General features: G+C 36.1%; 1 protein-coding gene across 2 annotated transcripts in view; it reads left to right on the forward strand.

The window, feature by feature from the left end:
- LOC107721000 (SLAM family member 5-like) overlaps positions 1–12,084 on the forward strand; it is a 40,156-nt gene extending 28,072 nt beyond the window's left edge. The window contains exons 1-4 of one of the 2 annotated variants that reach the window (XM_016528846.1): positions 9,304–9,367; positions 10,326–10,640; positions 10,862–10,996; positions 11,783–12,084. In XM_016528846.1, coding sequence (XP_016384332.1) covers positions 9,319–9,367; positions 10,326–10,640; positions 10,862–10,996; positions 11,783–12,003 — 720 coding nt within the window. In that variant the 5' untranslated portion in view covers positions 9,304–9,318 and the 3' untranslated portion in view covers positions 12,004–12,084. Of the gene's footprint in view, positions 1–9,303; positions 9,368–10,325; positions 10,641–10,861; positions 10,997–11,782 lie in introns of those variants that run through there. The other variant, XM_016528847.1, reaches the window with a different exon arrangement.
- The last annotated feature ends 2,618 nt before the right edge of the window (positions 12,085–14,702 follow it).

Consider the following 14,702-nt stretch of genomic DNA (forward strand, 5'->3'; position numbering starts at 1 on the left):
ATTTGAATTGCCCAAACCTCGCTATGTGAATAATCACGTCAATATATTATTCCAAGGTTGTCCAGTTGCCAGAATTGTATGAAACGCATCTTACTCACACAAGACACAGTATGATATTTTTATTTTCATTCCACCAGTAGTTACAGCTCCAAGAAAAGTCAAAGCATGATCAATTTCTTGATTTACTGATTACTTATATTAATCTGCATATGCTTTATGAAGTAACCTTAAGATGAACTAATCAACTGTAAAACTGCATATGCAAAACCACAGACTGGACTCTATACAGTAAAAATCAGCAGCAGCAATCAGACTTTATACAAGATATTCACTGTTACTGTCAGTGGTGTGCAGGCACGTGCAGAGAGGGGTGCGGTGGGTGCTTGAGCACCCCAACCCCTTTTCCCCTTGATGCCCAAAGTGCCCTTTTGTCAAGGCAATTTTTTATTTGTGAAGGCCTGCCCAATCTAACTATTAGTAAAATTAATTAATAATAATTTAGCCGTAAATAAAATGATCCACATGTAAGGTCCACGCACTTGGCACAAGGAAGGTATGCAGTTGTGGATGAAGGTTTCCTGCGTGTTTGGTCTTTTCAGCACGCAAAGTTATTAAATTTAGGTTAAACTCAAATCTGACTCCATTTTATTATGACCTCGAATTTAGGTTGAAATCTAAATTGGTTGTTTGTCTGTTTCTAATTAGTATTCTTCTGACATTTGTTTATTCTAGTTAACTCTTTACTTTATATTTACTCATTCATTAGGAATCTATGTCGCTCACTCAATGGGAACAAAAGGTAATTTGCATGGAATGACCCTCTACAGTAATCAAAGTATCTCTTAACTCTTAGGATCTGTATTATCTTTTAGTCTACTTTTGTAAGATTGAGACCTTTGTACCACTCGCCCTGAGACTATTCAAATGATACCAAGCATGACTAAATATTATCTGCATTCATGTAGAACATTATAATATTGACCATTCTGAGTGAATCAAGTGGAGGGAGGATGGGTAAGGGAACTGATGCATATGTGAGAGAGGCATTTTCTCGTAATTTCTCTCAATGGGATGTGGAAACAGATGTCTATATGTTAATGCATTGTGTGTGTATTGTCCGCTTAGTAATTTAGCGTACAATCTGGATGCCTTCAATAACGGCTGCCGGTGAGTGGAGTTCTCAGTGGAGCGGTGTGCTTGTTTACTTATATTATTAAATTATTATTATTTTACAAGAACGACGTGAAGGAAGCATGCACAGCTGTTGTTTATATTGCTGTGTGTGTACTGTGGAAGTAACATTAGCTGCACGTTTACATGGACATCAGTAATTTCATTATTTGCCTTATTCTAAATAAGCCAATATTATGATTATGGTGTTTAGCCTACATAAGTTGCTTTTAGAATATTCCTTTCATGTTCCCGTTTTACATGTTATAGTACATAGTTCGATTAATGGCAGTAATTATTACGTAGAAAGATCATGTAGACACTTACAAATCAGTATCTTTATGTGAACATTTATTTAAATGACTTACAAATGAGAATAATGCAAACAGAAATGAATAACCCAAGGCACAACACAATGTGGTATCCTAAAAACGGTATAAGTGCAATAAGGCAAGTTTATCAGTCAAGTACTTCAGTATGGATATAAACAGATTCACTTCAAAATATCTATCCATTCATTTTCCAAACTGCTTGTCCTCAATCCCAGCATCTCAGTCCACATGTGGGAGAAACTTCCCAGGGTTTCAATAAGAAGGTTCAACCAACTCTGAGTTAAAACCTGAAGTTCTGAGTTGACTTACTCTGAGACGGGAAACTCTTTTGAGTTTTCGGTTTCAGAACAGCTGAATTGAGTTAGTTCAGTCAACTCTGAGTAGGTTGACTCTGAGTTTAGCGTGTGCACCACGACTATGAGAAGTCATGATCAGTGGAGCTCCGAAATTATGATTCACCATGGCAACAGCACCGACAAAACGACGTCCGCATACTTTGAGTCAACGCATAAGTTTAGTTCTTAATCACTGTTATAATAACAGAGGTGAAAACAGGCAGAACGGTAGGTTATTTAACTATTTTCATGGTATCCCATAGGCAAAAAAAGAAAAAAGAAGAACATGACAGCAGCTAAAAATTAAGTATAAAAACAATTCAATCAGGTAAAGCTTTAAGCATAAAATGTCCATGGGTGTAGGCTACATACAAACATTTGATATATTAAATACATTTAATTCAGTGTCTATTTCAATGTGCAGCAGCTTTTTTTGCTTTTGAAAATGCATCGTGATTTAAGAATTTTTAGATATTTGTACTTGAAATAAGACAGAAATTTTTCACTTAACCTCCTTTCTGAAACGGGCCCCTGGATGGATAGCCAGTTCATCGCACAGCTAATACACACACACACTCACAAGCGCATTCACATTTACACCTATGCACAATTTAGTGTCTCTGACTGACCTTCCCTTCATATGATTAGACTGAACACGCAAACTCCACACAGAAAGGCTCTCTCACCTAGCCGGGACTTTAACAGGGAAACTTCTTATATTTAAGCATCATTATTTAATATAGCAGAGAAAAAGTAGAAAGTTTACCATTTAAATAAAATGAAAAGTCAAAATACTGAAAGAATCTTAAGTAGTTGGTTAATTTCTACAATGAGAGTCACGTAGATTGAAGTTGAGTAACACTGAAATCTGGCACTGATGGTCAAAGATGTTTCTGAACTTTTTTTTAAAACTTTTAACGTTTCTGTCTCTTTAATACAGCCTGATGAATTAAAAGTTCTGTTCTCACTTAACCACTCTCACATTGTTCCAAACCTGTATGACTTTATTCTGCAAATAAAGAAGACCCATTATAAACTCAAAAGAAGACGAGTTATACAACGAACAAAAAGTCATGCAGGTTTAGAACGACGTGAGGGTGAATAAATGATGACAGAACAACGGAACTAATTTCTGAGATGAGCTCAAATGTTGATGATGTCAGAGTGATTGAGACTGGTGGGCGTGTCTTATCTCCTCAAACTGAACTCATCATCTGCTGCTCAATCACTCCATCCACATCCTCTTTACTCAACAAAGGTATCTCTACAGTCTCTGATTCATTCACTCTGTTTCCTGTGGAATCAGTCAGAAAAACAGACAATGGCAAATTAAAAAGAAAGAAGGTCTGAAGGTAAAGTATGTATTATTATATTAAAAGGCTTGATTTACTTACCATGGACTGTAAGAGTGTATTCCCTGTATATGTTTCTTTTCTTGATGCTACTGATCTGTAGTTGATAGACTCCAGTGTCACTAGTGTTTGTGAAGATGAGATCTCCTGTTAGATGGTCCAGCTCCATTCTGTCTCTCAATCTCTCATCATCACCGTATGAAGTCTTTTTAAAGTCTCCATTCATCCCAGTTGCAAGAGTTTTACCTTCAAAGCTCCACTGTACCCACTCACCTCTTTTTATATAAGTATCAGAGAACAGACCTAAATATTCTCGCTCCATCACTGACACAGTCTTGGGACCAAACATACCTGGAGAACAAATATAAAGAGTTGCTCAGAGATAAAACTGACACGCTGGCAGTGACAATAGACACGATATACTGGTAGAATTTTGACAGCCAGGAGAAGTGTTTGATTATCTTTATCATGTGATGCTGCAGTGCTATGTCGTCATTAAAGTTTATACTCTGCACACGTTTTAAGCCAGTTTAAGTGATTATTAAACCATTCAAGCACACTGTTCAGATCTTCACTGGCCTAAATCAACATCTCAAGTCTAGTATTTTACGTTTTCAGTTGTTGCATAAAGAACAATAACATAAATTATTATTTTAACTAATTGGTTCATCTTCGAATCACAAATTAAGATATTTTTGATGAAACCTGAGAGCAGATTTTATGATGTTAAATTGAATACTTTTTAGAACCAAGTAAAGAAAATTTAAAGGGGTCCTATTATGCTCTTTTACAAAGTCTTGATTTTGTTTTGGGGGTGTACTAGAACATGCTCTCATGCTTGGTGGTTCGAAAAACACATAATTTTTCACATAATTTACATTATTACAATACCTTTCTGCCCAGCCTGGCGCAAACGGCTCGATTAGTTCCGGGAATGATGAAGGCCCGCCTTCCGAAAAACTAAATGTGATGTGATTGGTTAGCTGTCCCAGTGCGTTGTGATTGGCGAACAGCTTAGACGGTGTTTCAGTACTGCCCCGCCCCTTGCCAAAGCAGCAAGTTCCGTCTGCTCCGGTATAGTTAAGGATGGTGTCAATATTGCCGTATCAATTTGAGACGGTTTCAGAGCCCGAGAATATTTAACAAGAACCTTTGCACGCACGGATATTGCAAGACATATTAGAGTGGTAAGTAGGGTTGGGCTGATGGATGATGGCATCGTCCATCGCCGATGGCTGATAGACATCACGTTGTTGAGCCAGTGTTTTTTCATGTTTCTCTCGCATTTTTATCATTGGGTAATTATACTGTAGGCCTATTGCGGGCATCGGGGAGCCGCTATTATGCCTGGCATCGAAACTGCTTTTGAGTGCATGATGGCTTTTTAGTTTCACTTTCACTTTCGAGATTCGCGATCGCACATACTCTGTTTATATGGAGCAGCAGTACTTACCACACATTTGACAAGATTAGATGTTTGTCAGTGGTGCTCAGAATCTACAAATCATTTGCCATCGTCCTCAGACATCTCTCCTACTTACTCTGTTTATGTGGTAAGTTAAATTTTATGTACTGTAATGTAAGGCAACCGTTAGCAAACGTTATTTGTTTTCCGTGCCTTTCTGAATACGGATTCACGCTTCGGGGCACAGCCCCACCTGCTGAAAAATAACTGCATTTACTATGTACAGACAAGTGCAACGGTAATATGTATTATGTTTATTTCAAAAATTCAGAAATTCAAAAGGCACTGTAAATATGCATTGCTCTCAATTTTAATAGTCATTTTTGAATTACTTTACGTATTACAAAACATGAAGCACTTTTTCTTCGTCGTCTTGTCTGATGCACTCAACCAAGCATTCTAACCACGACCTCGCCCCTCCCCACCCCACCCCCCAACCATTCGAATTTCCGTAGGCGGGAATTATTTTAATGATATTCTAATTGGCCGCTTTGTGACATAAAAAAAACCCGGAAAACAACTCTGTAGTCCAAACGAGCCATTCGTTGTAGTTCTTGAAAAGGGATTTTTTTTAAAAAAAAAACGAAATATCTCCCTTTGGAGTGGACTTTGAGATTTGTAACTTTGTAGATCTTTTTTTATGCCCAAACATACACACTACACACTGACTAAAATTCAAAAAGTGAAAAAGCATAATAGGACCCCTTTAAGGAATTAATTGAATCTCCCTCCATCACCAATACTGACTTTACTTCATCAGCAACATACACACCTGAGGAACAAACAGAAACCTATAGTAACTGGGAATAGTTTGTCTTATTCAGAACAGTATTGACAAAATAATGAGAAAATAAATCATGTAAGAGGATTTCAGGGCTTAGCTGACGCGGGGCCCGGTGCGAGGTGGGGTGGGGTGGGGGGGTTCCCCTTGGTCCGTCCACCCGGGGCCCCCTCAAGCCCTGGTGGATCTAGAATCTAATGATGAGCTACATTTTACATTCATTTAGCAGACACATTTATGCAAATAGGAAATATTCAAATGTGAAAATGTAAGATTTTGTGGAATTGATTGTTTTTTCTTGATTTCACTTGATACCACTGATTTTGGATTTCAAACAAGGGCCTGCACCAGGCCTGCCCACTAGTTATCATAGTCAAACAGTTTCTGACAAAACTGTATTCATGAAAATTTTGAAGGATTTTGGCCTTTAAGAAAACTCTGCGCATATTAGCATTGTGAACTATTATGATCTAATCCATAAAAATAAAATAAAATAAAAAAATTGGCGGTAACAAAGCTAAGGTCGTGGGTTCGATTCCCGGGAAATGCGTGAAATGATCAAATGCATAAATATTCTTAAAATCTAACTAATAGATAGGTCATAGTAGCCTTAAATAGATTTAAAAGGTCTTTGAAATCTTCAGTCAATAATTTACCACCCAAACTCAGTGTTAAGACGTGGTAATAGGCCTATCAAGCAATCGAAGTCCGATTTCGCAGATTTATTTTAACTGGTTTTGCGTCAGGAATCTCAGGATGCAGATTTTAAACTGCTAGTTTGAATTAACGTATTCTTGGCAAACGTACTTTAAGCTTTAAAAAGCACCCAAGAGTCTTGAAACGAGTCAAGGAGACAAACGAGCAATTACAAAAGTGGAGAAGGACAGGCCAAATTTGATCTGGATTATACTGAATTTAAGGAATAAGAGAACATCAATGTGAAGTGCTCAAAGTGAAACCGAAAGCGTTAAAGAATAAACAGAAGTCACACTTACCGCACATTAGAAATAAAAACAGAAAGATGTGTAAAGTGCTCTTCATATTGTTCTAGATTCCAACGAAATCTGATTTCGATGGATTGTAATACTGAACCCGACTGACAGCGACGTTTGTTAACAATAGCTACCCACTAAAGACCAGCAGAGAGGCTTTTTTATAGCAATTAATGAATTTACATGATGATTTATATCTACGAAAAAGGAAGCCGCAAGTTTATTTTTCCAACATCTGAAAGACTAGTGAAGTTTCTATGGCGGCAGCATCTACACATGATCGCAAACTATAATAGTGCATTAGCGCCATCTGCTGTTTACATGGACCAAAGTCTTCCCTTTTCACTTTATCAGAGTCAGTCAACAAAACTTTATTGGTATGAGGCAAACATAGAAATACAGAAAATGATAACAATCACAAAAATAGATTAACAATAATAAAAGAGAAAATTAAGTTGAAGAATGTGAATTGAAACCCATAATAATACATATAACTAAATTTGTACTAAAAAATATTGTCACCCCAAGGAGGTATGACTGTGCAAGCTTTGGAGGCGTTGATGTTTTGATCATCATTCTGAATCTGTTCTGAATGAAGTTTTTAACAAAAACCTTTTGAAGTCTTAGATTTCTCGGATTTGGTTTGGAATTTGCCAACATTTCAGGGGTTGATTAAAAAAGAAAAAACTATAAAATGTTTTGTTGTTATTGTTTGAAAGCAGTGCCTTTGTTCTTTCTTTTGATATATTCAAATATTCTTGGAGGCCATGCTAGCTGTGGATAGGCCTAGCATCTTAAATAAAACTGTTGAGGAAAGAGTGAATTATGAAAGAGTTTCATAAACATTTCCCTGTTCATCTAAAACCAAAACCGTTTAACAGCTCAGCCCTTCCGAATGGAACGCAGGGCCTGTGTTTTGGCACTTCCGGTTTGAGGATCTTCCATTCAAAAAGACTGAAACGAATCATTTCAAATCAAGTTTGCCCTACTAATAAAGCTTATCCGTCTGTTTGACTGAATGAGGTGTTGATTTTTCTTCATGTTTTATTTTCAGACATCATGAGAATAACGTTTGGTATTTTAAAGTGACATGTTATAACAAGAATACCTATGGCAAGAGCTCTTTTCAATCGCATGCATTCTTTTTCTCATTATTATTTTCTTTTTTTTTCTTTGCGTTCGCTGTAATAGTATGAAAAAGGACAACATATACTGTATATTTGTCGTCTGTTTGTTCTCCCGATTTAATTGACAATACATCCCATTAATAATTCACTGGAATGCACGAAAAAATCTCTCGTTTTTCTCCTAAAATCCTCACGTCTCTTTCCAGGTTTGTTTGTTTTCACAGTTAAATACCATTTATTATCTGTCAAAATGACGGTCACTGTGAAATAGTATCACGCATTGCTGAAGTTAATTAACATTTTTGATTAAGGCAACATATGTTACATAATAAGTAAGATGGCGCCGACGCTGATGGCTGCCTCCGTGGCGTGCTCTGCAGTTGTTTTTATGTTTTTGTTAGTTTGTCCTGTCTTTAGTTATATCCCTGCGATCAGTTTCACCAGAGACGAATTGCTGGACATTCGGAAGTACACACCACCCGATATTTCACCGGTTTTTGATTATTCTGATGTTTTGCTGGACATTGTAGTCAGGGGAGCTTACATAATACATAGGCTATTAATAAAGTGATATTTCACCCGTCCATTATTGCTGTGGAAAGAATCGCGCTTTTGGGGTTATGGTCTGTTGAAAGTACCTTGTTTATGCTCTTACACTTTTAAATGCCATTTTAATGTTCAGTGGTTGAAGTTGAGTAGAATAATGTAATCTCATTGTACCCAGTTAAAAATAAATAAATAAACGTATTATTGCGTTCATAGAGCAAGCCTTTCACTGATTGTTTACATCTAATTCACGCAAAGCATCATGGGGCGTAAGGAATAAGGTGGATAGTCTGAACGTGTAACATATTAAATTAAATTCAAATTTATTTTATTCACAATATACATTGTTTCAAAGCAGCTTTACAGAAAACGCATGTGTCTACATTACAATAGAGTGATCTGTGATCAGAAGTGAATGTGTCCAATAATGTTAATTTCACAAATGAACAGTTCAAGATAATAGAATCATACAGTTAACACTAGGCATTTTCGAAATTATATAATAAATGCTCTGTGGAGTATTTTGAGCTGAAACTTCACAGATACATTCTGGGAACACCAGAGACTTATATTACATATTGTAAAAAGGGGCATAATATGTCACCTTTAACTGAAATCTAGTTGATTTTTGAATATCGCAATCATCATTTTTTTTTTAAAATCGCAAATATTTATATCTATTGCATTTAATAATAGGGACTTCCCTTCGTTTTTTTTTCTAAGATTTCTATTTAAATGGTTCCCAAAAAAGTAGCTAAATTTGTCACATTCATTCATCTATCATCATTTAATCGCTATTGGTGTATTACATATAGTAAGTTCATTTATATTATGTTTATTTACAGAAGTAGGTCTATTATCCCATCATACCTCAAATTCCTTTACAATGCGCGCCTCATATTTCGTCTGTTTGATGAGGGTGTTCTAAATTAACAATCTTTAAAGAGCAAGTTATTTCTAGTTCATGTTTGATATTAAGCGTCTTATGGACTTATTTTATTCTATATACGATATTCCCTTTGAAAAATAAGAAATCGTATTCAATGTTAACAACATGGCATGACATCCACTTCTGTAACTCATAAACGTTACTAGGCAACCTGAAGCGGGAACGCCTACTAGCGACCAAGCTCTCCGGGCAATGAGGACATGCAGAGACAAAACTCGGGACATTTTCAGATATTTACAGCGTTAGTGGTTGACAAACGGCCAGAGAATATGGTTAACGCTTTTGTTTTGTTCTGTTTGTGCTTGTGTCGTCTGGTTGGTAAGTTATGAATGAATTTGTATGACTTATTCTATTCTTGTAAGCTCGTTGTTTACTGCTTACGAAAATTAACCATGTTTGTATTATAATAAAACCATTTTTGGCGTATTGATTACCATTTGTGTAATCACAAAAATACCATAGTTAAACTATGGTTTTTGTACCAAAACCATGGTTAATTTGTGGTTACCATGGAATAACTACAATAACCATGATTTATTATTATTATTATTATTATTCGTAGTAAATAGATGGTTAAGTTTCTCAGACATATCATAATAGAAGTAACGTTAAGTTAGGGTAATTTTATTTATTAGTTTTGGAGTGTGGTGAGTAACGTACTTTTCCTGAAGGAATTAATCTAGAAATATACAAATAAACCATCTTAAATGAGTTAAATGCCTCTGAAAACATGTTAATATTGATGTCAATTTATTTCGAAACTAACTTGTCAGCTGAATAAGATTAAATCAGATGATCCACAGAGTGGATGCTTATATGTTTCACTTTTGTTAGCATGCAAAAACGAGTGCTTAAGAAATATCACGTGACACTCAAAAAGAAGAATTGCTTGAGTCCATTAATGAGGAACAAATCATTTCAGAACCACTGTACGAGTTCTGCAATCTTGCAAATCTTCAACAGCACAGACCTTGTATAAATGCTATTTATTGTACATAGGGATGTAGTCTAGATTGGGGCCAAATCCCTGGTGCCCTTAATGGGCTGTGTTGTCCATGAATTGATTTAATGGGCCATGTGTGCCTCAGAGCCTCAATTTGTCTATATTTTATTAAAGATATTAATAAAAGTTCTGTTTTAATTATACTGATCAGCCTTATTGTGTCATTTTATGTTGTAGTAATGTAGTTATTGTTATGGTTATCTTTTTAGTTATCGTTATTGGTGTGAACGGGCCTTTAGTCTGTGACAAAATATGTTTCTGTTTGCTTTCTAGATGTGACCGATGCAGTGAGGAGAATATCAGTGATGGAGGGAGATTCTGTCACTCTAAACACTGATGTTACTGAAGTACAGAAATATTTGTTGATACAGTGGATGTTTGAAAGCACAAGAATAGCTGAATTTAACAGGCTTACGCAAACCATCTCAACCTATGATAGTGCTGATGGAAGATTCAGAGACAGACTGAAACTGGATCTGACTGGATCTCTGACCATCACAAACACCAGAACCACAGACTCTGGACTTTATCAACTCACAATTGGCGGCGAAGAGACCAAATACAAGAGTTTTAATGTTACAGTCTATGGTGAGTAGAACATTATGGTTTCATTTGCACTAACCTTCGTTTGAATTATATATTTGGCATTGTAACATTTTTAAATGTTTCTTTTCTATTATTTTCAATATTCCTTACATCCTCATTTTATGATATTGGCTGCTTTAATTGCATTGAAATATTTTTTTGTAAATAAAGATCAGAAGTGTGTGTGATGAGACTAACGTCACAGTATCATCTGTCATTACCAGAGACTCCACGAAATTCTTCATCATCAGAAAGTTCATCAAGCTCAAATCGTGTGACATCCAGCTCTGTGGTGAACAATTCAACTGTCAATCAAACTGAGAATAACAACTATACTGAACTCCATCAGCCAAGTTCAGGTACATTACTGATGATATTACCATTTATTTACAAAGCAGAACTCTGTCAGATGTGTTCAAGTAAATCAGTGTGATTTTAGTTTTTCACTCTGAAATCCACTGTTATTTTAGTGGCCTGATTGAAGTCAAAACCCCACACATATTCATTGCATTGGTGCGGTACATATTATTCATATTTCTGCTGGTGATTGGCCTATAAGGGACTGCATACACCAATTAAAACTTGCCTTCATGCATTTGGCAGATGCTTTATCCAAAGTGAAATTACATTGCATTCAAGGTATATGTATGAACAGCTCATGCATTCCTTGGGATTTATGGTTTATGGATATTGGCGCATTTGCTTGCTTTTTTGTCAGAGTTTACAGGAATAGAGAACAGACTGCAGATGAGTGACAGAGAAGTGAATCTGGTGTCTGGTGTCTGGGAGCCGTTCGGGCGGGTGGGGTTGGTTGGGGGGGTGCCCAGTGCCCAGTGCTCAGTGCTGGGGTGTGCCCAGTGCTGCTCTAAAAACATTAGTAAATGATCATGGAGAATGAATCACATAATCACACACATTTTTAGGAGTGAATAAAAAAACAGTTTAGAATTGCCTATATTCTACAGTCATAGTTAATGTTATTTGGCTAAGCAAGGAAAGTGTGCATGCAGACAATCAAATTTGCACACGTTGCCTTCCCAGTAGATGCTTGAACTCCTAATAATAACCCACAAAACGGGCACCTTTAAGTCTGTTTAAAAGAGACTTAAATGCACAATCCTGATTCAACGTTTTTCTTTTTTCAGACAACATCCACTGTTGTAGTTTCACTGAAGCTGTGATCCGATTGGTTCTCTCTGCTTTGTTGGGCGTGGCTACAGTTGCTGTGCTGGTTTATGACATCAGATCAACACGAAGTGAACTGATCAGAACAGAAGAGACTAAACATTACCATCAGACTCTTGTCAAATCAGACCAACATTATGAATTGAGCAGAAGGATGAGTTCCATATATGTCCAGATATAAAGCAAAACATCAACTGATGCTGTGCACCTTTCCTGTTCCTTGCACAGCTATTATAAGCTCTCGGTATCCTTGAAATGAATATCACAGAGGCAGTTGGTGTACATTTTTGGTGAATTTTTTAAATAAAGATTTGGTTTTACAATAGCGTGGAGCTTGTTTTTGTTATATCTGTTCGTTTATAACGTCATAAAACGATACAGTTCAAATAGCTGTTGTGTGGATATGTGATTCACTGATTTCACGTGATACATTTGCAGGTAAGTTTGTGAGTCGATGTGAAACCTGCTGTGGTCTCAGTTTTTTACATCTTTACAGAAGATACAAATGCCTGAAATGCACCCCCACCCCCGCTTAACGTGATTTCGGCATTCGCTGTGTCGTGCCGAAAACTGATTGCCGTCCGCGGGAGCGCACACAGCATGTTAAAGCTGTATCGCCCCAGTTTCTACATGTCTACGGCTGCTTTTATCAGGATCAAATGGCCATAACCTGCAAATACACATTACCTTATGTCCGTGCTAATAACAAAGAAACTTTTCTTGTAACGGAATAATCTAAATTGTGGCCAAAGAAGTGTTTGCCATTTATAGCGTAATCTGGCATGATATTTACGTGATTATAGGTAATAATAGAAGCCTATTTTACTTGATTTGTGCCAACCAATCCAGTCCTTTTTAACAGGTGAAATATGTAGTAACTGGACTTGTGCCGGTATTCGGTAATGCGATATATCACGGTAATGAATATGCACGGTATTGTTATCGTGGGCACTTCTAAATACCGTGAATAATTATATATTACAAATTATTCCGAATTTTGAATGCATTTTAAGAATACTTTTCCCATTAACTGGTCAAAATGCACAACACCGCCGTATGCTGCATGAAAGATGCGTGCGCACTCTGATGTAAACAAGCGCAGACGAGAAGCACATGGCGGAACATGTGAGAGACGCTCTGGATGAAAGCGCACTTTCACTCTCTGACAGCAGATGGCGCTAAACTGCAGAAATAATAATAATAATAATAGTTCATTTAAATGCAGCCGTTACCCCGGAAACCCTGTAAACAAAGCAGCTGCACTACTTTCTGTTTCTGAATCGTGTTTAAATGATTTAAGCAGTCATTCAGATTTGTGTATTTGCTATGATGTTCATCACAGCGCCAAATACTTAAATATTTAGACTTAATAGGCTATTTATTTTCAAACTTTTTTTTACATTTTAATCTGGACTACAACATGCCCTAGATATTGTTTGAACGTGTTTTGATTCTTTATTGTTCGGTCACACTTTACATTAGGGCTTCATTAGTTAACATTAGTTAATTCATTAGTTAACTTAAACTGCCAATGAAAAATTCTTCTGAACATTTATTACTCTTAGGTATTCCAATATTTAATAACACGTTGTTAAAATCGAAAGATGCAGCTGTGTTATTTAATGAGCAAGACTTGTATTTTTTAAACAAGGATTAATAACTTCTGTAGCAAATGTAGCTATTGCTCATTGTGAATGTTAATGCATTAACTAAGGTTAACTAATGAGGTCTTATTGTAAAGTGATACCTATTGGTCTTTATAGTTCTTTTGCACTTTAATCTGTGTAAAACTTTTAACTTTATACATTTTTCTGTATTGCTTTATTGCATTTAAATGTTCAGTTATTTTTGTTATAAGAAAAATGTTATTAAACCTGTTATACTGTATTATGACAGCACTTTTTTAAACTTAATTTCAATATCGTGATAATACCGTATACCGTAATAAAAGCATTAGCAATTAATCGCAACATGAAAATTTGATACCGGCATATCCCTAGTAGTAACATGTAGTTTCGCCTCAAAATGACTTGTTATATTTGACAGCTTATAGCTCATTCAGTCCTTTTTACCTGTTGAAATACCTTTAAATGGCCAATACATCCCATAAAATGCTGTTTTCGACTTGCCAAAAAGTGATTACAGCCTCTACTTATTGAGTGAACTGTTCTTTCTGCCTCAAAATGACTTGATTTCATTCATGGTTGTTATATTTGACAGATTATAGCTCATTCAGTCCTTTTTACCTGTTGATATACTTTTAAATGGCAAATAAAACCCATAAAATGCAGTTTTACATTTGCCAAAAAGGGATTACAGACTCTACTTATTGAGTGAACTGTTCTTTCTGCCTCAAAAGGTCTACATTCTAAAGACAAGACTTTAATGAATATTTTCAGCCATCAAACCAACTTACTTAGCTCATAACCATAAAGATAACTCCAGGTGTACTATATACAATATACAAGTGTATCTACATTACACAGTAGTAGTAAACTGAGTAATTTGAAATAAATTACTAATACTATTGTATAAATTTCACGATCATTTTTTGGATTCCTCTTTTGTCTAATTCAGATTGGCTGTGACATCTGCCTATACGGTGGTATCGGTCGCCGTGATTTTGCCAAGTACAAACATCTTTTGTTGATCCTGGATCAACATTACTGTCCAAAAATATAGACTAAACCCAATCTCTACCCCTAAACCTAACCCTACCCATGATTTATTCCTAAAATCAGTGTGAAATGATAGCTGATTAACAAGGGTGTAGAAGCACCTAATCCTGATCGTAAGCCCGAAGCATGCCTACTACTGTGTAATGTAGATACACTTGTATATTGTATATAGTTGTATATAGTTTATATCGTTTATATCATT

Source organism: Sinocyclocheilus rhinocerous, unplaced genomic scaffold (genome assembly GCF_001515625.1).
Source record: "Sinocyclocheilus rhinocerous isolate Xijiao unplaced genomic scaffold, SAMN03320098_v1.1 scaffold1623, whole genome shotgun sequence".
NCBI classification, from domain to species: Eukaryota; Metazoa; Chordata; class Actinopteri; order Cypriniformes; family Cyprinidae; genus Sinocyclocheilus; species Sinocyclocheilus rhinocerous.